The sequence below is a fragment of the Aulonocara stuartgranti genome (genome assembly GCF_965226115.1).
Source record: "Aulonocara stuartgranti genome assembly, chromosome: 7".
In the NCBI taxonomy this organism is placed as follows: domain Eukaryota; kingdom Metazoa; phylum Chordata; class Actinopteri; order Cichliformes; family Cichlidae; genus Aulonocara; species Aulonocara stuartgranti.
Window position 1 is genome coordinate 56,020,457 of NC_138945.1, and position 26,445 is coordinate 56,046,901.

The 26,445-nt window shown below is 39.2% G+C and overlaps 2 protein-coding genes across 2 annotated transcripts; one reads left to right on the forward strand and one right to left on the reverse strand.

The window, feature by feature from the left end:
* The first annotated feature begins 46 nt into the window (after positions 1–46).
* On the forward strand, positions 47–4,035 carry aagab (alpha and gamma adaptin binding protein). Its single transcript, XM_082541095.1, has 10 exons — positions 47–231; positions 517–707; positions 788–884; positions 973–1,062; positions 1,178–1,261; positions 1,344–1,423; positions 1,599–1,695; positions 1,825–1,929; positions 3,281–3,330; positions 3,416–4,035. Exons 1-10 carry the CDS (start codon positions 138–140, stop codon positions 3,491–3,493), a joined length of 966 nt encoding a protein of 321 aa, XP_082397221.1. The 5' UTR covers positions 47–137; the 3' UTR covers positions 3,494–4,035.
* Positions 4,036–4,291: 256 nt separating this feature from the next.
* Positions 4,292–24,749, reverse strand: smad3b (SMAD family member 3b). The gene is made up of 9 exons (XM_082541094.1): positions 20,677–24,749; positions 10,705–10,898; positions 10,473–10,607; positions 10,177–10,251; positions 10,029–10,079; positions 7,615–7,827; positions 7,378–7,515; positions 7,093–7,237; positions 4,292–6,088 (listed from the first exon to the last, which is right to left on the reverse strand). Exons 1-9 carry the CDS (start codon positions 20,877–20,879, stop codon positions 5,965–5,967), a joined length of 1,278 nt encoding a protein of 425 aa, XP_082397220.1. The 5' UTR covers positions 20,880–24,749; the 3' UTR covers positions 4,292–5,964.
* Between the last annotated feature and the right edge of the window lie 1,696 nt (positions 24,750–26,445).

A 26,445-nucleotide genomic window follows, 5' to 3' on the forward strand; every position in this document is an offset into this window, starting at 1 on the left:
TATTTTTACAATTAAACGTCACAAGACTGTTTAACGTGCACCGGAAGAGGCCGGTCAGAGTTGAAAGGTCTCCCAAGTTTTCCATCGTAACGCTAAGCTAATAGCTGAAGAAGCTTTCTCTCCAATTTATAATTAAAATGTCAGCTTCAGAAGAAAACACAGAAATAGCCACCCCATGTGTGCTTGTCACTAGCTGTGACAGCGAGTTTAAAGAAGAAGAACTAATCAAACGTAAGTTAAGGTGAAAATAACATAATAGTAAGGAAGCTAACGTTAAACAGAGCTAACTAAGCGATAGCATCTGGAAGCCCTTTTATGTCTTTTTCTCGGGTTAATAGCGAATTTCTTCAAGGCGTCTAAGCCATTTTATGTCCTTTACTTTCGCCAGGCTGATATACAAGCGATATGGTAATGCTAATTAAGGTTAATACTATTCCTGTTGCTTGAGCTTTCACCGTGAGAAGCTTAGCTTGACGTCTTTGTTCGTGTAGATCAACAGATTTGTTTTTGTCTCAGAAATCCTCAGTACGAAGACTTTACCCGAGCCGACAAAGCGAGAGGAAACAGTGGTCTGGTACCCTTGGACCATCAACAACAAGTATTATACGGCAGATGTCAGTCTCTGTGTTGTATCAAGCACTTTTCACATGTCGTCAGAGATTGCCCAGTCCATGCAAGCTTTCATCGCTTATTTTGACAGCAAAGCGGTATGTGACATAAGAAGTTATATTTATAAGTCTAAACAGCACGTTTCTTCATGCCTTTATATCATCCATTATGTTTGCAGAAAGATGGGCTGCAAAAGCTACAACCTTGGATCCCGGTAGTGGAAGATCTTGCGCCAGAGGTGCTCATCCTGGTCTGTGACAGAGTCTGTGAAAATGGTCAGTTTTTTTGCTCTGCATGTGGCTTGCAGAAAACACTGTCTTACATATAAGTCGTGGGGGATACAACTTCTAATTTATGTTGTAGGAGTCACCAGACATGAAGCGCAGCAGTGGTGTTTGGCTCATGCATTTGAGCTCGTAGAACTCAATCCTCAGGAGCTCCCAGATGAGGATGGTGAGTTTCTCAAATGGGAGAAATGAGCAGTGACATCACCCAGATTTATATCTCAATTCTTTGTGTTTTGATAATATTTTCACCCGCATTCACACTATTCTGTTTTCTCTATCAGACGACTTTCCAGAATCCACAGGTGTAAAGAGAATTGTTCAGGCTCTCAATGCAAATGTGTGGTCCAGCGTGGAAATGAAGGATGGTAAGATGACATAACCTTTGATTTAACTACTACATACTCTGTGTATGCATGTATGGCATGTGACAGTTTACATCTCTAACAGGGCACAATCAGGGCTTTGGTCTGATGAGCAGTTTGGTGGCTTCCAGACATAACAACCCACGCACCTGCCAAGATCCACCAGTCAGTGGAGTTTTCCTTTTTTGATAATGATCGATTTATTTAGGTTTTAACAGTATTTTTTCATGCATTTTCTTGCTTGCTTGCTTGCTTGAATCAATACAATTTAAATTTATGTTTTTTTAAAGTCGTTTTTGTGGAGGCATGCTGATCCAAGCTGTTTTATTTTTTTTGGTAGTCTTCCAGCTTACCAGTAGAGGGCACCGTTAACAATGAGGAGCCTAACCATACAGAAAGTACTACAAATACAGACACACAGGAAGAGGCAGTAGTTGGTAAGCGAATGCCTTGTGATAGAATTTTCTTTACTAAGTCGTGAATCAATTTTTCTCAGATTCCTCAAAATACTGCTGCTGGAACTGTTAGTTATGTGTATAAACATACATTTTTTTGATCTCCCTCAGATGCAATGACTGATTTGGACATTCAGGAGCTCGCCAACCTCACAACTGGAGATGTAGATGTTGATAACTTTGAACGGCTTTTTACCAAATTAAAGGAGATGAAAGGTAAATGGGAGAATTTTAAAAAAGATATGCAAATCTTGTTTTTTCTTTCTTTCTTTCTTTCTTTCTTTTTTTTATTTAAAGGTATGTTGTCCCTGTGGAGGTTAAATATTTTCTATAGAGTTCACTTTGAATAGCTAAGTGAGCATCTTTGATGTATTTAGCTTTTGTTTTTCATTATATTTTCAAAATAGTTTGATGCATTTCAGATGATTACTTTAACTAATAAAAAGAAAGTGATTATGATAAAAAGTTTAAGCCCCCATGGTCAGTACTTTGTAAGCAACACATCTTACCATTCTTGTTTGTTGGATTTTCACCCTTTCTTTGCAAACATCTTTCAGTTTTGTCAGATCTTTGTTCTGGCCTGCACAGCTTCTTTAAACTCCATCAACTGTTGAAGATGTTTAGCTCAGGAAATTTCAAGAACCACTGACAAATCTTCAGTGTTCGTCACTCAGTAGTTGTTGTTGGATTTTGAGGTGTTTTTCGGATTGTTAAAATGTTGTTAAACAACATCATCTTTTTTTATCTTGAGCTTTTTGTTTGCAGATACTGCAGTGCAGAATTTGTGGTGTATAATTGAATCCATCCTTCCTCTATCTTGTGCCAGTGGCTGTAACACAAGCCATCCACCCATATGCTTAACAGTTAAAGAGATCATTAGGTTTATTTAGATGTTCATTTGAAAACTTCTGATGCTTTTAATTATCTCTTCCACGAAGGTCGTGGTTGTACAAGTAGATTAAAGCACAGTCTGCTCAATTTTCCTGAAGTTCCTTTGTTTTCATCACAGGGTTTTGATTCTAGCAATCCTACGATTAGATCTCTTAAAGTTTTTTTTTTTTTGCTTTGTTTTCCAGACATCACTTTGATGTCCCTCCTTTCTTTTTAAGTACAGTAAATCAGTTCCATTAATTCCAGTTCCAGCTGAGTAAAGGCCTTCTTAAAGCAATATCCTGAATTGTGGGCATAAAATTTTTAATCTTCAAAAGACAAGGCGCTCTTACTTAGTAGAGGACTCAATGGCTGATTATTGTAGGAATAATATTTTAGGAGTCAGAATATGTATGCAAGTCTTGAAATGTGCATTGCCCAAGTTTCCAGAACAATTACTATGAACAAGCCAAAGCACAGACAAGGTAGTTACCTTCAGGATTTCTGAGATTACTAAGATTTTGGAATACTTACATTGCACAAAAACTCTAGTCTTGCATTCAAGGTTTCAGAAACAAACAAACAAAAAACAACAAATCAACTTTTCATCAGGAGTGCTCAAATATTTGGATGCCAGTGCACCTGATGTCATTGTGGCTGACTGATGATTTTGGTCTTCTCTATTTTAAACCTACAGACAAAGCTTCTTCATTACCCCACGAGCAGAGAAAAGTTCACGCAGAAAAGGTAAGTTTTTTTTTTTCTTTAGTGTTTTAATTTAACCCTTCATTAGTTCAATACATGATCTGTTTACCCACAATCTGCTTTCTAGGTGGCAAAAGCATTTTGGATGGCCATCGGTGGTGATGAAGATGAGATAGATGGGTTATCATCGGGAGAAGAAAGCTAAAAGTAGCTGGCTGTAACTTGGACTCCTTTCACCTGATCCTCCTGTTTTTCTTGGGGCTTCCACAAGATTCAGCATCCCGTGACATCCTGCTTGCACTTGGAAAGTGGAGATGCTTACAGATGGCACTGTAGGCATTAGTATATTTAAAAACTGTGGATTCTTAACATGAAATGATGTATTGAAAAAACAGATGGGAATTCCTGATTGCAAGAAAAGCAAATGAGTGGCCCTGATCCTCAATCTACTCCCCTGGGTTCTTCACTATACTTTAGCCCTAAGTGAACCTCAGCACGTGATGGTGTTGAAGGTGGGGAAAGACATGAAATGTATGTGGTTTGTGTATTTGTTATTAGGTACATTGATACATATATTTTAAAGGTAAATGATGTGCCTTATCCTAAAAAGACATATAATGCACACTGGAATAAATTAACACAAAACCTTGTGATTTTAATATTTAGTGAGTATGGTTTATTTGTTGTGAACACTCACATGGGTTCACAATCTCTATTCAACTTAAATAAAAGGATATGTGTATTGTGCTTTGCGATTAACTCTGCAGTAAATAAGTAATTTAGATGTAGCGCAGTGGGGAGTTTCTAATATTTTTATCAAGCCTTAATGAGTAGAGAAGCACATTTAAAAATATATTATACTGTACATACATACCATCACAAACTATGCCGTTTAGCAAAAGAGTGTCGCGTCACCTCTACAGGTTTCCTGATGATATCATTTATTACAGGACACTTATCCGCTTTATGTATATCAATTTCAAATTTTTGTCACGGTGTATAATAATGTTTCAACAAGCAACTTTACTCCTTGGTGCAGGGTCATGTATGAGAAGCAGAGTGTACCCCAGACAGGTCGCCACCCTAACACAGAAAGGGTCAATTTAGTGGTACAATGAATGCACCAGCTGCTGTGAGGCAACTGTTCTTTTTACATTTATATTTCATACATAATTCCTTTTACAGAGAAGCAGCCCTCTTTTTACTGTTTTGCAATTTATTAAAATTTCACAGATAATTCTAGACATTTGAGAACAAATATTAGTCTACATTAAAAAACAAAAACATAAGACTTGGATCATAAAACCACTAAAAGAATATCAAGGAACTCAAGTACTGATACAGACCTACCACATACCTAATGTACTGTGTAGTACAGTGTTTCCGTTCAGCACCATGTAACTCCTTTAAATAGATTGCTTGGTGACTCAGTCTTATGTACTGTGAGTGAGTGCAGGATTAACATGGTGACGTCTTAGACAACGACCAAGGACAGTGAGCATATTACACATGCCTTATATTGTAATGTACATGTAATATACAGTATTTAGTGGACAAGCAAATTACCACAACCATTAAAGTGACACAATAAACTTGAAATGCATCATTTACCCATAAGGAGCATAGTGTACCATTGGTTAACAATTGATAATACATAAGAAGACCTGCATTGTTGTTTTCACTCCACACTGCCAACAACAGATGAACACAACCTTGGTCACTGTACACTTCATACTTCAAGTCACATGGTGTCCAGATTCAGTCAGTCTACTATAATGACTCATCGAGCCTGTTATCAAATAACACTAATGGTTGGTACAGTATTCCTGTGCCACACTTCAGAACCAACTCACCTGAAAAGTTCATCTAAGTAGTCTTACTATGAATCCACCCATGCCAGAGTTCACTTTGATCCACTCTTTCAAGCAATGGATGACTAGCAGATTACACAAGCTATAAATATTTATGTACAATCATATTTAGGCAATAAGAAAAATATATTCTCATGCAGGACAATATGCAAAAATAACTTAGAAAATGTCTCTTTCATTGAGCAAAATACTTTTAATACAAGGGCTCTATATCAGAAACACTGATACTGTTTTTTTTTTTAAAGCTAGACAAAATACCAATTCACTGATCAGATAATTGGTTTCTTTATTGATCATAAATCAATAAAGGAAAGTACCTTCTACTTAAAATATTAATGAAATATATTCTGTCACTATAAATAACATTTCTCATGTTAATTTATCGTTTTTTTATTAAATAAGCTTCCCAATTCAGTGATTGCTGGGACACTAAAGGCTTATTCATAATATTGATTAATTCATAGAATCAAAAATGTTTTAAAACATGTCGATGGCCAAGTTGAAACTGCATATCTTCCAACTTGGAAAACAAACATTTCAGTCTCCTTTGTGAAATGTAAAGTTAATTAACAGGAAGGATGGACATAATATGTAAAAGAATAATCATGAAGATGCACTTCTGTCTTCTGAAAATAATAAAACCCATAAAAATGTCCTACAATGACCATGAAATTGAGACACTAAATGACACTAAAGACAGTGCTGTACATGTGATGAGAAATGTCAAACACAGCAGGGGAAATGCTGTTTCTGTGGATTGATTCCTATGGGGGGGTTTGAGTGTGGATGGGAAGGAGGGCTGCTCCTAGGACACACTAGAGCAGTGGATGCTGGGGGAGCCCATCTGTGTGAGGACCTTGTCCAACCACTGAAGGGGACCATTAAGATGTAGCTCTATCCAGCAGGGGGTGCTGGTCACTGTCTGACGTCTGCAGAACACAAAGAAGGAAAGCACACATTTCTGTCATTGCTGAACCTTTTCTTCTGTACTATATTATAACGGTTGTTGTCTTATAGCTTATACAGTCCATATTTTTGGAAGAATTTCCCGAACAGTGATGCCAGCTCTGGGCTATTTCTGAAGCCATTCAAGTATCTCTGAGGATGTTTTTCTCCAAGGTGTTTGGTGCCAGAAATACAACACGCACCATTCATAGTCCAGTGGGAATCCCCCTTCCAGAGGCAGTTAGAAATATGTCCACACCCCACTTCATACCCCCCTCACTACTGCATGCCTGCTGCATTCTTCCTCCTCTCTTACAGAGTCACAGTTACACCATCCCCCATCACCTTCTTTTCCTGTTAAAAGTCGGCTTCAGTCAACAACCCAAAGTCATATTTTTCTTCTTTTATTCCTCACTTCTCCAATTATGAATGAAGATGTTGAACAACCTCTTTAGAATAATGTGCATTCATTTGTGTAATAAGTTCTACAATAGATGCAATTGTCCACATGTTTCCCAAACAGAACAAATTCTTTTCTTCCAGCATTTTACTGCCTAATAAACAAAATGTTGACTCACTGAACCTCAATTTGATTGTATATGCAGTGTACAATTTAAGTTTCCACATCACGTTTAGGGAAAAAAATGCACGGCAGAGACTTGAAAGACATGAGTAATACGAGCCACTCACTAGCTGGGTCAGTTAAATGTTAACTTGTCTTCTGACCTCTAAGCAGGCCATCTACCAGCCAAAATATTTAGTACACTGACATTTATTAACTACCTGTAAATGACCTAACCAGAAAATGACATTTATTTTAATCACTACACAACCTCTACCATTTCAGAACACCATATTACACATTTACGCCACTACAACATGACATCAGTCCTTCTCACGTATTACTTTACTGTCAGTCAAATAATAAGCAAATGCAACAATATCTTATACTTTGTAAGTAATATAAGAAAAATAGTAAAATATTTACCTGTACTCAGCTCCCCAACCCTTAACAAAACTCATCCGAATAGTACACATCCTGGTGAGTTGGTAGACTGCCTCAAATCCCTGGTTGACTGACTGAGAGAGCAGCGCAGCAAACTCCTGGTTGTTGAAGATCTTCAGGTTGCAGCCTAGCAACAAAATATTTATTATCAGGTTTACTAGCACAGAGAATAAAATAAATGTCAGGAGCAGAAGAACACAGTTATACAGTCATACTCTGGTCATATTGCCTTTAATGAGTTTGTGTTTGTATGCACGTTGTGCTGACCTGGAGGTATTTTGCACACAGTGGCAGGATGCCACCCATAGCGCTGGTTGCAGTTAGGGCTTTGGACAAAGATGGCGCTATCACTGAGACATTCTGCAAACACCTCACCCCCGATGTAGTATAACCTCACACCCCGACCTGGAAAAAGAGGAGAAAAAAAAAGCTAGCTCAGCATAAAACAACCTTCACATATAATCAGAACAAATTTATGCCGTCGCTTCGAAATACAGTTAATACCTATGTGTCTGCGTGTGAGTTCTACTCCTGAGTTGCGGTTGACGTTTGACAGCAAGCCCAGACAGAAGCGTTCGGAGTTGGAGGGATCTGTGAATCCATCTACTGTAAGGGAGGGTTGTGAAGCGTGGAAGGTCTCTCCAACACGCTGGTTCAACTCATAATAGGAGATGGAGCACCAGAAGGCAGATTCACAATATGTCACAGGTTGAAAGTCTGGTAAGACAAAGAGACATTTACAGGTTTAATCTATTTCCATGATGAAAGAATTAAATAGTTGAATAGCTCTGTCATCAAATTGATGCTGAAGGTGCAGCATCATGACAAAGTCCTGACAAGGTTTCCTTTGGTTCCTCTCCAAAAGCTCTTTCCCATGACCTTCATAACCTCAGCCAGACATGAAATACCTTTCTTAAAAAGCAAAACAAAACAAGGACCTCCTAGTTTGTCTCCACATAGAATAACCCGCCACGCAGACATTTACTGCATTATCTTAAAGCTGCATGTAGCTGGTTTTTCCACACATAAGAACAGAGCAAACACAAAGACTCCATTCATACCATACTTACTGCCCTGAAGCTAAGCCAGACACGATCCACTCACTCAAGTGTGTGCATATATTGCTCATCAGTCTCATAAACAGACATTCAAAAACACCAACCCCCCCAAAATAAATAAATAAATAACATAATGTTCTCCACAAATAAATAAACAAACCAACAAGAAAATCAAGGATAGTAATGCAAGTGATGCATTGATCCAATGCAGAAGTGTCATAAAATACAGTTGCTTCAATGGCTGCAACAAGAGAGATGGACTCCCATGTGAAAATGTTTCACTTAACAGCTAATTTGCACCTTCTTAACAACTGTACTAATGACGAAATTTTGTATACATGTTTTTTCTTAATATATCTTATATAGTGAATTTTTTTGGAGACTTTAAAATTAGGTGTTTAGCCACATTGAGTGAGAGCTAGGGCAATAAAAGCAATTACAGCCACTATAGCTGACTGCTAGGGTTTACCTCTTCTAATTTAAGTTACTGAAATGTGCCTTTTGACTGTAATTGTGGTGTGTGTAGTTTTTGAAAGATGACAATGGAACTGTCTGACAGATAAAGTGGCCTGCACGGTAGTACAGACTGTCCACGAAGTTTGTGCTTCAGTTGTGGTGACTGGAATTGTATTGCACCCATACAGTTTATTGAAGCATCCTGTTAGCCACATTTGTTGGTGTTGCTGTCTAAATATGGTCACTTGTGACCAAAAAACCCCCCAAAAACTGTTGTGTGTGTTACCCAACTGAGCCACCAGGATCCCAGCCCCAGTGTCCATTTACATCTATTAATGGAGCAGCCAATAGAGCATAACTACATACCGCTGATGCAAATGCTTCTTTACCATTATAAATTAATAATCTGCAGTTCAGGTGTACATGATGATAGTGTCTATCAGCCAGTGTCTTTCAGCATTTATTTAGGTATTAAAGAGTGAGCACAAGCATGTGTACAGTAGAGTTGTGGCAAGTTTTCATACAACAGTGACCATTTCAGACTATATAAAGTCATTATGCATCCGTGTTTTTTCATGTGGGGCGATTGCCCTCTTGAAGTAAATTCAATAAGTGTTCATTTTACATTTAGAGGTTGAGATCAGACTAAAAATATTGAAATATGACCAATTACACTAACCAAATAAAGAAAATCAGAAAAGGGTAGTTACCTTGTAGAAATAAATAAAAACCACTTAGTGTTTGAAAAAATTCAGTTTTCATGTGAATTCAAGAGAAAAAAGCAAGCCTAATTAAATTATTGTCATCCATGCTAGTTAAGGAACTTTGACCGTTTTAACGGTTTGAAAACTAAATGGCTCTTTTGCCAACTTCTCATCTCTACTATTCCAAATACAGACAAACATATGGAGAAAAAAACCCAGTTAAATCCCTTGCGCTCCTCAAATTTGAATCAAGCAACACACCTCAAAATCATTATGATAGCTTTGACCATTCAATTTGTTTTATAGGCTCTGTTGCATGACACACACTTTAGCGATGACAGGCTCTAACACATGAATTAAGTGCAAATATTCTATTACAGCACTTGTACTTTTAATGATATCATTACTACAGGTTTGACTTTCGTAATAACTGGAGAACCATTTATAAAGTTTCTTTTTAAATATGTTATTATCAATTTTTTTCCCATTCACTATTGGGCAGTTCTGTTACTGCTCAGTTTTGTTATATATACATATATCTTGGAGGGTGTAATAAGCTTTTTCCTAACAAGCAAAAAACTTCAAATCCAGATTAAACACTGGATTTTAAATGAATGGCTGAAATTTCTATTGGCGCACATAACTTAAAATATGTCCAGGAGCTAAAGCTGAGTAAACTTGACTGACTGATGTTACTTACCAGGATTATTGTTTGCAGGGGATACAGGATTGGGTGACAGGCTGGGTGAACCTGAAACAGAGTGGTAATAGAAGATGGGTTCATAACCATTATAAGCTGTAATTAGAGTAGTATAAGCTTCAGGTGTGTGTACAGTCAGGTGACTCACTTGTGTCCATGCTGTGGTTAAGCTGGTGATCATTTGTCTCACCATCCTCACTCAGGTACCCTGGTGGGGGAGTTTCTGTAACACATGGGTTAAGCACACATCATTGTTCTTTTGCGTGTTTAAACTGCTTCTGTGATACAACTACACAAATACAATATTTTAATATAATATAAAAACTGCACTCAGGAACAACATTTTTGGGGCATGAGCCACAAACTAAATCATCCCTGAGAAAAATAATTTAGAGACCGAGTCAAGAATGAGTGGGATGTGTTTTTTGCTTTTTTTCCCCTCACCAGGAATATAGTTGTTCTGGGGCTCAATGCCAGCGGGAAAATTGGTGTTTTCAGGGATGGATGGGCTGTAGTCATCCAGTGGTGGGAACTCGGCAGGGATGTCTGTATGTCGTGGCACTAGAACGGGAGGCAAAACTGGAGACAGTGGATCAGATCAGTTCTGTACCCAGTTTGGAGAAAGCTTTAATTTAACTACAATCATGTGGAACACGTAGCAATTAAGAACACTCACTTGGTGTCTCCACCCTCTGGTAGTGATAGGGGTTGACACATACTTCATCCTTCTTGGTGTGAAAGGCAAATTCACAGTGGTCGGCAGCTCTGAGTTCATGGTGGGACTGCAGATCCGGCCAGCGCCACAAGCGGCAGTAGATCACATGAGGAAGACCTTTTCTGTGGGAAACCTGCAGACGTCCATCCAAAGACCTGAAAGACATCACAGTCGAAATATAAAACATTCAGATTAAATTTAGTCACTCTGTGCTGGTTTACCCTCAATTGTTTCACTAAAATATTTTTCATCTTCAATACAGCTCACAAAATATGTCCAAGAATAAAACAGGGCCCCAATTCTACTGACACCTGGGTTAATAATAACAGAATGTAAATGTCTATTTTTACATTTGAAGTGGAAAAGGCCAACCATGAAGCAGCTTTCGTTAAAACTAATAATAATATTTAAGTACTTAACCTCCTAAGACCCGAACTCTTCCACAGCATGCATTTTTAATTTATCTTTGATATTTGGGCATATTGGGCCCCGATGAATGTAAAAACAAAGAATTACCAGATTTTTTTTTTTTTTTTTTTTACCAAATTTTCGTTTCTAAGAAAAATGAGAGCCACAAATTAGGATATTTGTTTAAAATTTCAATAGAACAGTAGCAGTATAATGTCCTCGTAAGTGGATATCAGGCCCTTGTAGAGCAAAATTGAGTATTTGGGTCTAAATAACCAAAAATGTGATGTCCACATATGTGGACGCCAGGTCCTAGGAGGTTATGGTACCTTTGTAGTGTAAACCTATGTATACCCTCATGTAACTGAAATTTAAAAAAATGCAAAGGAAGGATTGTCTTGGAATCTCAGTGTGGGGTAACTTTTTGATGACTTAACATTTCAGTTTATTGTGGAGCTGTGCAACATGAAAAGTGGTTTTCATTCTTTGGCCAAGTTTTAAGTGCACAAATAATCTTTTTATGCATTAACTTCTTAAAATGAACTGGAAAAACTTTTTTTTTTTCAATGATGAGTTTTTTGACCCAACGTAGATTCTGCTGTGCTGTCCCTCCCTCAACTGTGAATGGCCCAATGACCTAAGTGCCAATCACTCTGCTTCCTGTCTACACTCACTGCTGATTGGAGTGATCCAGCACATAAAGTTAATCAGTGAATTTACTTGGGCGTTGCCCTTTTTAAGTCCAGCATGTACGTTCCTTTGCACGGTGATTTAATGTAACCCACCAACCTTCTGGGTCTCTTGAACATTGATTTAGTTGTTGATGTTGCAAGACACTAAGAAGACGTATGTGTCTTTAAGGTACTCTTTACTACCTGGGATAACGGGCACTAATAACACTGTTTTAGAGACGTAATAACAGACACTCTGCTCACATTGTGCACACATTACTTGTTCTTTTGTTATTCACATTATGGAAAAAGGTGGTATTTTTATTTTCAACACTCACATGACCTACTGTCCCTCCAGCTCGTCCCTTGAATCACAACACAATGTGGCTCATACATCTTATTTTCAACCAAAACCAACCAAAACCAGGATAGAACCAAAATCAGGTTCTATCCTGATTCTCTCCACCCATGTCTCTCTGAACTAAGACATAACACTAAGAGCTCCTTGAAAGCAATACCATCTGCAGGACACATTCTGCAAGATTGTTTTTGTAACAGCTATACAAGAGTCTCAAAAATGTCCTCTATTTTAATGAGGACTGTAGATTCTTGTCATTTTTGTAGCTTCATGTAGAGATGCTCAGTGAGACTGACACACAAGGACCCAGTGAGGCCCAGTTAGCAATGCAATACCTAAAAGGGTGGTTTTATTTTTCAGACATACAAAACAGACCACAGAATTTTAATGGTTTAGTATAATGACAATATCCACATTTAATTTTGTTCTCTATAAGCCTTGTGTTCACTATGCAATTTTGCCTCACAATGGGGGCAAAATCTTCAAGGAAAATGTGCAACCAGAACAGAGGATGGCACTTATGTTTTTTCCAGTAGCTAAAATGACAAATGGTGGAACGACTGGAAGAACTGCGGAAAGGCTAAAATGAAAAAACAAGAGCCCCATTGTTAAAGATTTCAAATAAAGCAATGAGGGACAAAATCTCATTTTAAGATGAGAGAAAACAAGGTCCAGTTGCCAATATTGTTACTATAATCAGTAAGTAACAGAGCTTACTTTTCATTAGCGTAATACAATCAGGTATTTAAAAAATAGAAGGAACTCCAGTCCTCCTTATGATGACCTGCAGCATTATTTCCTGGGTCAGCTTAGGTCAGCATTTGCAAGCCTCAGCTGAGAGGCTGGCCTGGGCTAGTTTCTGTCTCCCTGGTTTGCCACTCTGACATGATGTCACACAGCCAGTTGAGGCAACCTTCCTGTTTAGCTGAATATACAACAACAGTACATCTACCAGCCAGGAAGTTAGAGCATCACACTACCAACCAAATCACCCCCCGAGTAGAAGACAAACCACTTTCTGTCAAAGACTCCAACTCCAGAAGCAACCACAAGCAGCTGATTATACTACATAAATAAATGCAAGTGCAGCGCAAAGTGCCTGCATCTGCAGAAGCGCATTAAAAAATGTTAACAACGTTTGTCTTTGTTAAAGCACATCTGGTGGCCTACTAGTTAAGACACACACTATATGGACCTAGGATTTCAGTATCACCAGCTGCTCAGTTTTTATTTACATCTGTTCATTTTAACCAAAACGCAAGTCCCTTCATTGCATTTATGTAGTTTTATACAACAATGCACCAGTATGGAACTTGAGGGTCAATAATTCAAAATGATCCTATAGCCAATATAGTGTAATAAACAATAATATTAATCTAACAAATGCAAGAATATGAACAGACATACTGTCTACGTCCGGTTTTATAAGATATCTTTTATCAATGTTGGGTTCCACACCATCTTAAATAATCAGGGTTGTTTCTGGCTTCCCATTATGCTCGCAAGCATGGCTTTGCCACATGTAGTTAAGCTAACCCAGATGTTTTGTCTTATTTAACCTAAGTTTTTGCAATTTCCTCTTATTTGTGGTCATTTGATAAAGAGAAATGTATTTTCTGCTTGAGTGAATGATATCAAGGTTAAAAGTAAGTATTAGTATAATTTCATAATAGGCCAATCATTAACAAAACTCCAAAAAATAACTGAATTATTTTAACAGTGGCATTAATTAAATGCTTACCTAAGGGCAAGAAACACAACCCATTACCAATATATTTGAAATCTACAGTAAACAAGAGAGGTTTACATTATAATACCAATGAACTTAACTTTTTTAATAGGGGTGCAACGATACACAAAATTCACGGTTCGGTTTGGTTCGATACTTTGGTGTCACGGTTCGATATTTTTTTCGATACAAAAAAAATGTTCATGCCTTTTTAATTTGTCATTTATTAAAATTATAAATATATATTTTAACTCAAAAGTACAGTTTTTTAATTTAATGTTACTGAAAAAAAAGTAATTTAAAAAATAAATATATCTCAGGGCTCTCAAAATTTCAAAATCCCTGGTAGCCCTTCGGGCAGGGACTCTTCAGTTTTTGGTAGCCCAAAATAAATGTAAGTAGCCCGAATAAAAAAGAGAGCAATTTTTTGATTGATGTTTTGTTTCCTTTACAATATTATACATTAAAGTATAATATTGTAAAGGAAACAAAACATTAATCAAAAAAATTGTTGAAAAACAAATTACAACATTGTATAAAAATTACAATCATCAACTCAAATACTTGGTTCTAATTGAACAGAAATTTCTATGAACTTGTAAGAACTGTGTAGGACATGAATCAGTCTGTGTCAGATCCTGAATTTGAAATTTCCACTGAAGTCACGGGTAAGAGACAAGTGGAACCAAGATCTAGGCCATTTGCTTTTTGAAGTTTGCAAAGACTGCTAAATTTTGCCAGTGGTAGTTCACTCTTTGCAACATAGTACACTGTTCTAAACAGATTTTTCAGGTTTATTTTTAGTATGTTATTTTCAATTGGTGTTTGTTCTGGGAAAGATATTGCAGACTGAGCAATAATGCATTTCTTGCATTTCTCATGGGTTCTAATGGGGGCCTTTCTTAAAATGACTGGTCCCAGTAACAGAGGCGCTTGTAGACTCAGGAATCGAGAGAAAACCAACAACGCACCCGGCAGAACATTATGTTATTTACACGGGTGCACATAAGTGGTCTGCATGTGCGCATTCGCTGTCAAAATAAAAGACGCGCACCAGATAAGAAGTTGCAACGCGCGTTTGCGTCCATATAAAAGGCACTGTTTTTGTCCGCTAGAGTGTGATTTTCACGGCACATTGTGCACCACATCTCTGTGCGTTCATCATTTGTTTGAAGCCAGCTCACCTCCTGCAACCACTTTTCCGAGAATACATGCTTCTTTTGTGGTTCGGACTCCTTCTGACATTTGTTTGGAGGTAGAGGAACACCAAAGTAATTGCTTAAACGAGCTTGCTTCTTCGATATCTTTAAGAGTTCTAAACAAATGTCTGTCCTCCTCCAGAAAATCTTATGTATGCAAACACGCGTTGCAACTTCATATCTTGTGCGCGTTTTTTTTTTTTTTTTTTTTTTTTTGACAGCAAATGCGCACCTGCGGACCACTTATGTGCAGCCCCGGTTATATAGCTCGTCATATTGCAGCCACAGAAATTCTTTTGTCCATGAAACCATAAAGCTGCACTTTCTTTTTGCCTTATAGTCTGATTTGTCATAACTTTTCCGTTTTGTGGTAAGCTTTTCTTTGGCTGTCACTTCTTCACCCTGACCTGTCTTATTTGGCTCAGCAGAACTAAAATATATATCCTGCTGCTTTTACACACCACTCGCATAACGGTCAGCGATTCTTTGCGCGATCAACCTCTCACATGTTTAAGCTGCGGGAGATTTCACTTGTCATGTTTGCATAGTAAGCTAACGATTGATAAGACGATGTCAGAGGAATTGGTGCGCAAATTATCATCACTCACCAATCAGTGCTGTCGCTCTCTATACACAGTTCGCGCGATTGCAAAGTGAAAGCAAAAAACAAGCGCAAATTCAAACGCGATTTCAATATGTCACATATTGACAGTGGCTCACCGATGCCAATGACATAATTACCCAGCTACATTTCTGAAAGAATGCAAAAGCATTGACATATATTTTTCCTTCAATAGCCCGACGGGCAGGGCAGAGATAGATTTTGGTAGCCCGACTGGAAAAACCGCTAGCCCCGGGACGTCGGGCTAGCGATTTTGCAAGCCCTGTATCTGATTGAGGAATCACTCATCTTTGGAAAAGAGAGTTTATTACAGAGGCTCTTTCCAAAATAAAAGCAATACTATACACTTCTTCTGGGCTATATTCTCAGCAGCATATTGTAGCGGGTCAGGGCTGTTCGGGGTTCTGTTTGTACAGTTATGTTTTGTTTATGTTGCCATAGTGACGGGTGACGCCCTCTCGATGCGACGGTGTGTCCTTCCGGGGTCAGAGGGCGCCCTGTGTGGTGTTGTTGTTGTTGCTGTGCGGTTGCCGCGCTGAGCAGTTAGCTAGCGGCAGTGTTCTTCTGCAGATGTCAATAAACGGCTGTGCTCCCTGGCTAGCTCACGGGAAGCAAGACCAAACGACACCTCCGTCTCCTCCTTGTCTGAGCTCGCCACATTGGTGTCAGAAGTGGGATGATGGTGGCACCCCATGTTCTGACCCGAGTGACTTTTCCCCCGCCGGTCGTGACCGGCCGGTGCGCCAAAAGAAGGCACCTGGACATTTGCAGGACTTTGTGTGGGGCAATGGGGTCGTCGGAGACGACTGACCCCTTAGGTGGGGGCTATGTAGCGGGTCAGGGCTGTTCGGGGTTCTGTTTGTACAGTTATGTTTTGTTTATGTTGCCATAGTGACGGGTGACGCCTTCTCGCTGCGACGGTGTGTCCTTCCGGGGTCAGAGGGCGCCCTGTGTGTTGTTGTTGTTGTTGCTGTGCTGTTGCCGCGCTGAGCAGTTAGCTAGCGGCAGTGTTCTTCTGCAGATGTCAATAAACGGCTGTGCTCCCTGGCTAGCTCACGGGAAGCAAGACCAAACGACACCTCCGTCTCCACCTTGTCTGAGCTCGCCACAATATTAAACATAAATCATGTGCTAACGGCTGTCTAAATGACTCGAGTAAAGTTTGTAGCATGCATGCTTGTTGTTTTTGTCTGCTTCCACTTGTCTTTGCACTAGGATGATGTCAGCGTCAACGGGCAGTCATATTCGTTGTGTTCCCACTAGTGCTGTCAGCGTTAATCTCGTTGAAATGACGTTAACGCCACAACACGGCAAATCTCTGTTAACGAGCTATCCCTGATCGCCCCGTGCGTGGGGCTAGACGGCCAACACGTTAACGAGCTCCCACCCATGTAATTGAGCATTGCGTGGCACATCCAACATACTGTTTTACTTTAGTCCATGACGCGCTTACCTTCAGGGTCATACGTCACATGAAAACCAAAATAATTCCAAACGCCAGATCTGAATGAGGGTGGGGGAGGTTCAATTTGCCATGTTGCAAGGGGAGCTTAACTTCTGTCTCGCTAGCTTGTCCTGCGCTCTTCCTTCTGGCAATGCTGTCTGTGTTGAAGCTCAGTGGATCTGCGCTCGACAGTGCAGCCTAGGCGGAGTAGTCGAACGCAGATTCACTGAGCGCTCAACACAGACAGCATTGTCAGAAGGAAAGTTGATAAAATAAATTACAAATTTTGTATTGTTCGATACATATGCGTACCGAACCGAAAGCACTGTATCGAACGGTTCAATATCGATACGAGTATCATTGCACCCCTATTTTTTAACATGACCAGTTAAAAGGCAAACCTTTGCAGTAAGCTCATACTTTTTACTCTACTTACTGTGGGTGCTTTAAAATCAGTCATGGATGCCAGAAAATTGTGGTGCGCTTAGTTTCACAGTTTTGACATTTTGGTACATAATAATTTCCTGCTGGTTAAGTTCATTCTAGGTGCAAGCACCTCAGGCAAGCACTTGACCACTCTAAATGCTCACAACCCCTTTCTCTCCACGCCACATTAGAGGAGGTGATGAAAGTACAGCACAATGCAGGCTGGCTGCAATACAGAATCACTGAGTCACTCTATCCCCAAAAGATAGCAACACAGCTGTTATTCTGTAAAGTCTACTGTCTATGAACCCACTGACAACTTGAACCACAATCCAAACAGTGGCCCACGCCCTCCCTAGAGCCCAGAGCACATTCCGAACAACTGAGAAAAAGGTTTTAATGTAGGTTACCACCCATGCTTTGACATCCACACTTACTGTGATGGGAGACTCCCAGTTTTGTTAGCAATCAGGCCTACAAGCTGCCTTTTAGGGCTTGGAAAAAATTTCTGGAGGCTTGTTAAGGTCACTGAAGCTCCTTTTGTACTAATTATTAAGAGGAAAAAAAGGTGTGGAACAGCCCTATTTGTTTTATGTGGGAACAAAAGCTAAAGAAACAAAGAATCTTTTTAAATAGCAGGCTTTGTGTTATACCAATGTCTTTACTGTCATTGCTATACCTGTAGCAACAACCTGGCATAATATAGCAGTTTATCACATTCCATGTTCCAGTTAGACAACACGCTTATATATTTACCACCTCCCCAATTTGTCAATCAGCATTATCCTTCGTTCTTACTGGTAGCTGCTTCAATGGGCTCGCCTCTAACTTGAAAAAGGTTCAACTCTGACCAACCACTTTGTACTGCTAACCTTTAGAATCAACTTTCACTCTTACATTTGTCTGAATTTTACTGACATTCCACAGAGACCCCCACTAAATTTATGCCAGTCTCTTCCTGTGAGGACAACCCTTAAGTCCCTGGGCCTCTACTGGACGGGACACCATTCTTAAAATGCTACATCTTGTTTTGGTGTTTTGATTGTGGCACTGGAGACCTGAATTGATTTGAAAGACATAGCTTATGAGTTACACCACTCTGACACTCATCAAACCGTTTACTAATCACTCATGCCAACAGGGAAACACTCATTCTGGAATTGAATACTGCCATTTTGAAATGTTTTATCATAAGATAAAGTGATCATTAAAACCAACTTTGTATTGACTTGTATAACCTTTCACTTTAAAGGGATAAGGTGACCCAACGCATGCCAGCAAAACGCCACCATAAAATAAGTAGGGGCTTAAGGTCCAAATTTTTTCTGTGACTGTCACAGGTCTCAAGGTCATGGTAACAACATTCATTATGTTAACTCCTTACCCATAGAAAGCTAACAAGGAGTAACCCTTTAATCTCTTTTATGAACTGAGTGGTTCTTTCATATTTCAGGCCTGCTTATAGAACAAAATGATTGGGCGTGCATCAGAGATTAATGGGAATGGTCTCTGCCTATGCAGCTACACTTGGAACCCAATAGTCACAAAACCAGGTCTGTTTGGATATACTGAGGTGTCAAACCTAGTCATTAAGGGGAGATCTTTATAAGGGAAAGGGGCTACTTTTTGTGTCCTTTGATTGAAGACTGTATACAATAAGTAAACACATTTACTTATGAGTAAACATATTTAACTGCACACATGCACTGAGTTGTCTTAACGCTTAAAAACACCTTCCTAATATTGGGTAGGACCCAGCATACAGACAAAACAGTTTTGGGAAACCTCTGGGGATGTCCAGGACTGTCTGGCACCAGGACACTGACAGGAGACCCTTTAGGCTGGAATAAAGTCTTCCTTCATCAGGCCTGTTCTTGCCCACTGATGCTTGATTAGATTGGAAAGAATCCAGGGAGTGTGATGCCAGGTTGAGACATTTGTGAACTGCTTTTTTATGTTGTGGAGTGTGTCCCTGCTTAGGGATTCCACTGCCACCAGATGAGTGAGGCAAGTAATCATGTTTAAGATGGTGTTACATGTCAAAGTGCTGTCTGCATGAATCCCGGCCAGCAACCACCAAAACACTGCAGTCTGACAAAATGATCAGAGTTAAGTATTTCACTAAGGATTTTTATGTTGTGCCTAATCAGTCTACTTCTGTGCACTGATTCAAAGCACCGGTAATACAACTATGTGGCTCCAATGTGATGTGTCACACCCAGTGAGTCCACCTCATATGTCTGACAAATTGTGCAGGTCTAATACAGATGGGTATCCCATATGGGGAATCCCAAACTGGACTCTTATTATAACTTTCCCAGAGAACAGACACACACAGTCTAAACATCCTCTATGAGTCAAGCTCCAGCTTAGCCAAACCACTCCCTCTCAGTTTATCACATGTGTGAACTGTGGACATATTTATGCAGCACTAGTTAGCATGTCAGCAGGTGAAGCTAGCTCGGAGATAAACACTCACTACTACAGCATTGCCTCACAATTACATGCTGCACAGCTGGTCTTACTACAGATCATATCGTTGCGCAAACTAATGCTGGAAAATAACATAACAGACTCTAATATATGGGTTGAAACACACCATATTATTCCTTTAACGCTACCAGGCAAATAATTATATATAAATAAATATATATATATATATATATATATATATATATATATATATATATATAAATATATAAATATATATATAAATATATATATAAATAAAATTGCCTGTAAGGAGTTAACATCTGCAGAACAAAATTGTATCTATTTAACACGGGTTAAGATGATAAGATGATAGAGCTAATGTTAGCTCTAAATACAATGCACGATTGGTTTTATTCTGGCGGCAGGTCCAATCAAAATCCATGTCATAACATCAAACGCTTTATGTTGTCTTTGATGTGGCAATTCGCCAGTTTGACTTTGCTCTCTATAAAATACAAACATCTGCTAATATCAACTCTAGCTAACTACCTAGCTGCTTGGGCTAACGCTAGCTGTCACCAGCATTAGCTTGCTAGCTCACTTATTCAGAGGCAGTCAGTCAGCGCTCTGTCTTTGTCTTTACCTGGGTATAGTTAGGCATTTTGTGTTGACATTCTGTGTTGTGATGGCCTTCTCCAGCTCGTCCAGCTGTCCCGTCCGTTTTAACTTCTTCACCAGACTTTTGACAGCTTTTTCACACCATTTTTCCTCCTGTCCGTTCTGCTCTCCTTTCTTCCAGCCAAGAAGCCTCTTCACAACTGGAGGGGTGAACGGTAAGATAGACATTTTAACCTGCAACTGCAACAACTAGTTACAGCTCCTATCTTTAATTTATAACTGTAGACACTTTGTTTTTTCAGACTTTCAACTATTTAGCTTGCTAGCTAAACTCCTAGACAGGTGAATGTCTGATGGCTGCCGGGGGCTCAGAACCAGCAGCAGCGGTGCGCGTCGCAGCTTCCCTCCGTTCAAGTATGCTCAGTGTCGGCGTGCAGCAGGACCTCGGCCAGCCTGCCTGCCTGCCCCTCCTCCTGCTCCTCAGTCAGCTGGTCTGCCCTACTGCACCTGTATCACACAACTTTCTTACACATTACACAGCCACTAAATGCTACTTAGTATATAGAACAAAAAAAAACAGTGACATAAAATACACGCTTCTTTCTTAGACGATTAAAAATATAAAGCTAAACAAATTAATTAAAATAAAAATCTTCTTAAATGTATGTGATGTTCAATCTTAAACTTATGAAACTTTAATATATAATTTCTCAGTGTTTATTTAGTAATCAGTGAAGAAGGAGTATTGGCGACTAAAAACCTGCACGAGAAACGGGGGAGGGGGAGGAGGACAAAAAAGTATATGAGCACTGAAAAGTGATCCAACTTTTGCATTTACTGTGTCCGAGAATAGAAGACCCTTGGGAGTAATCCCTTTGATCCCCTCATAAAGGTGATTTAATTTCACTTCAGATGCATCTTTCCAGAAATGTATGAGGGGGGTCACTGTGCATTCAGTGGTATTTCAGGGTTTATGGTTTTATTGATAAGTGCACTGCCTCCCGTAAACAGCTGTGTGCCTGCGCTATAAATACTCCCATCCAGGACAAGCCCCTCTTCCCTCTCTTTATTTATAGCTTCTATCAATGACTCCTGTCTATTTTTAAGTAAGTATTTGGCATAGCTCCTTACTTCCTTCATCCTAAATAAATATTATAGCTGTCTTGGCAATGTCACAAGGACACCTTCATGACTCTCTGTTCACCAGCCAGCTGAGTGCTGCATGTATCTGAAAGTATTCCAGTGTTCAGTGCATTTATCTCAAAAACACCCAAGGGCTTATAATGGAAGTATGATTACAATTATATATTATTACAGATTTTCTTCAGATGTCACTCATTAAAGGGGGACCTATTGCGTGCTTCCTCATTATTTTATCTTATATATTGTTCCAATACTGGGTTGAAATAATGGTGACGCTGTGTGCAGGTTATCCCTACGAGCCAAAGGCTCAGGCTTCAAACTGCTGCACACACTCGTTTTAGAACAACGCATACATGCTCATCTCAGGCACACAGCTCTGGCTCTGAGCAGACACTGCCCATCCAGTTGCAATTCAAACCTTCTACTTGCAGGGGTGAGCCAATCAGAAGAAAGATGCCATAAAGGGAGGGGGAATGGAGCTAAAAGGGCTTGTTTCAGACAAAAGATGAACTAGAGTGCTGCATCAAGGTGCATTACAAGATAACTGAGGAATTGGTTTTGACATTTAAGTAGTAGAGTCTATAGGGGAAAAAAGCTGCACGTCATGTTGTCTATAAACAATGACATCATTTATAGAATGACAGAAAATAATTTAATAATAATAATTTATTCATAATAACAATTTGATCTTAGTTTGGTGATCCCTTGGTGAATTAAGAAGCAGCTGAAGTGGCTTAACAATGTTTATAAGTGTGTCTACAGTGTAGCATCCTGGCTGTTCCATACAGATATCTAGGTTCAGACAGATCTGACTTTAAAAGACTCAATTTAAGTAAAATGAAATTTGGAAAAGTCTTACTCTGTGTTTTAAAATATTTCTGCCACTGATAAGCACAACAGGAGAGTGATGAGTGCTGCTTTTTTTTCTACTTGGATTGTTTGTTGCAGGGCCACCTCTCTTTACTGCCACAGGAGCATAAGCTGGACAGCCAGTGTGGAGAGTTTTTGTCAGTGTGTGTGTTTGTGTGTGTGGTAGAGAGAGAGAGAGAGAACTAGAGCATTTGGGCAAAATGTGTCAGATGGGGGGTCAACGGGCCACAGCTGGCATTAGAAGGTTTTCTGGACAAAGTAAAGAATGATTTTGGACAAAAGACATGACAGCTGGTTGAATAAGTAATGACTGCTGGCAATCTGATAGATAACAATGGCACTCTGATGGGCCACTCATGGCTATGTGGGAAATAAGTAGCATGTGTTGGAGGGGCCCAATCAGCTGGGCTGCTGGCATAACATTACTTATACAGAAGGAAAGCAATTAGAGTAATGTCTGTGTGTGTGCGTCTGTGTGGAGGGGCAGCTGCAGAGACATTTAAAGTTTTAAAAATACCACTAAGACTTTAAAATGACTAACATTTTTCTTGTGATCGCAGTTCTGCTGTAAACACAAATTCTGTGGCTCGAGCGATGAACATCATGCTTATTGTATGATTAAAAAAATAAGAGCATGTCACATTTACCCTCCACAAACCTGTAATTGCCTCGGCAGCTAATTGCAGTGTGTTAGAGCTGGATGTGGCTGTTCAGCGCAGTCCCATATGGGTGGGGTTCAGTTCCCCCTACAATTTCTGCCTCCTTTTATAATCTCTCTTCACACTGTAAGCTGTTATCTGTTGCTCGCAGCCATCATTCTCTCCCCAGTGACAACTACAAATCTGGGGCAGGAGTGACCTCCCTCTATTCTCCCTCCCTCTGGCCTGAACCAATGCACCCTCAGATCCTCCTCCTCTGGCTTCAAATGCTTTAAAATGATAGACGGCCATAGATGGTGCGTGTGGGATCACTTATGCTTCTGACATGCAGATACAGTTTAGTCCATAAAATTTTGAAGATTTATACTTTTTTTTGTAATTTTGTGTCTGTACATCACCACAATGTAATCAAGATGTGACTAAAGTGCAGAGTTCCAGCTTTAATTTAAGGGGGTTTACAAAAGTATGAAATTAACTGTTTAGGAACAACAGCCATTTTTATACACATTCCCCCATTTTCACATTTTCACAAGCTCAAATCCGGGACAATTTACTGAAGTGCATTTTCACGGACAGGTGAGGACTGTTTTCTCATTATTTGATGACAGAATAAGGAGATAAAATATCTGCACAAATGTTAAACTTATAAACCGGTCCAGTATGAACTCCAAAGAGATGTCAGGACAAGTCAAGTGAGGGATTTAGGTTTTTTTATTGGCTGGAAAACCAAAATATCACAGAGATTACCAAAACATTAGAAAAGCCTATGTCAGCGGTCTGGTACATTCTTAAAAATAAAGAATACACTGGCCACCTCAGTAAGACAGAAAGACCCGAAAGACCACAGACAATAACAGCTAAAGTGGATGATGAGTTCTTTCCTTGGTTAAGAGTAAGTTCTCACAATATCTGAGTCAAGAAAACTCTTGAGGAGGCAATGACCATGTCAGTTTTCTGATCTCAGCCCAACAGAGCATGCTTTTTAGTTACTGAAGACAAAACTGAAGTGAGAGAGAGAGAGCCATAAACAAGCAGCAACTGAAAGCTGCAGTAAAGGTTTGGCAGAGGATCTCACGTGAGAAAACACCGCATTTGGTGATGTCCATGGCCTCTAGACTTTGGGCATTCATTGACTGTCAGAGATTTTCATCCAAATATTAAAAGTCAGTCTTTATATTTAAAACAATGTTATTTTGTACATTTAACATGACACACAAAGTATAAAACAGTTCTGCACCTGTTTACATTCATTGATACCTTGTCATAGAATTTTCTATGGAATTTTCTGAAGTTCTTAGTACATCTGAGGCAAATAGCTTTGATGTATCCACTGAAAAATTGGGACGCTAACTGCAATAAAATTTACTGCAAAGAAAACAGATAACATATCCCCACCTAGTGGCTTACATTTGGTGCTACAACACTTAATGTTGAACACCCCAAGCCACCAAGCACTGCTGCTTTCTGTGGATTTAAGGTGAATATATTGTGTTGTATAGATATTTTGAAAGGCAAGTGCCCCATCCTGCAATTTAAAAGGAAGCGGTGTGGATTTTAACCAAATTTTACCGAGTTTTCCTTTTGGATTTGCTCAACCGCTCCCAAAAGTTTCATGAAAATTGGCCTCTTAATTTATGTATCTCTTGTTCTGCGAGATCAAACAGCATTCCCCGCTTCGGTAGGGGAATGATGGCTGATTTCTGACATTAGTAACTGAACAGTTTCTGTGAATGATACTGGAAAACACCTCTGTTTTTTCTGGCTAACAAGTAAAAATGCTTGCTTTTGTGAAGTCGTTTTTTCTTTCCTTTTTCTTTCTGTTTTGACACACTGTGATTATAATTTATTTGTGAATCAGTGCCATTAACTCATTGACTTATACAGTATTCCATAAACACAATTTACATGTTTATTGTGAACAATGGCCCATAACAGCATTAGGTTGTTTCAGAGGCTTTGCAAAATATCTCCTCATCCTACATATGGAAAGAATGCAGCACTTGGCCATGATTCATTAACTTCACCTTCGGGCAAAAAGGCTTTTGGTTTGGCCTGAATCTCAAGCGCTATACCCTATATTTATGAAGGGCCTCTCACTCGATGGCAAAAACAACACTTTCATAAATATTACATTACGTGACAAAGCTAGATAATTAATACTGTTATTTTGTTTGTCCTTTTTTGCATTTGCAAAGGAAAATTTCCTCTAACCAACAAGTCCAGTGTCACTGTTGTCTCTGAACAGCTTAGAGCTTCTTGTAGCTCAGGCTTTCATGTTTATAGATTCCTACACAAAGCTTGTGGAAATTGTCATTTTCCAAAATCTAGTAAATACACTCTGTCACTCACAGCACCACCAAAACTAATGATTGTGAAATTAGTTTCAGAGCAATCAGGAGCTCCCCTGCTAAGACCCACTGTATCCATATGCATGAAATTGCTTGTGTTAATACATGCTATGAATCGTGGGTAATGCAGTGAATAATTCTGACTGCATGCAATAATGCCATCTTCTATTAGACTGGGGACTGTTGTGAAGCTGGAGCCCTGTGGCAATATGCTTGTAAATGGCCATGTATGGATAATTAAGCATTACTCTTGAACATTAAAACTTGCTTATTTCAGAGAGCTGCAGGCAGTGAAGAGCTCTTATTGGACTCATCACTATTTTTGGTGTTTCCTTGTAATGTGTTCTCATTAGTATTAGTATGCAAGAAAATGTGAACTTTTGGATCCCTTTTTACTGTATCCTGAAAATGGCTTTCATTAGTGTCGGTGTATGACCAAATGTTGGCTTTGTAAAACATTTTTAAAAATGCGCTTTCTAGTTGTAGTTCTGGGAAACCTGCCTGTTTGTGAAGTGATATGTAAATCTGTGTGAAAAATGCTCTGGTGTGTAAGACTTATAGCTTAATATGTTGTCTTTTTAAAAAAATCTATTTTATCTTACAGTGAGTAAAAAAAATATTTAAACATACATGTCTTTTAAAAGGGAAGCTATTATGCTCATTTCTGAATCCGTAGTTGTATTCTTGGACCCTGCTAGAGTAGCTTTGCATGATTCACTGTTTTAATGATAAATTAATCCTTAGAAAGGTTATGCTGGGCCTCGGTGTAGCGCC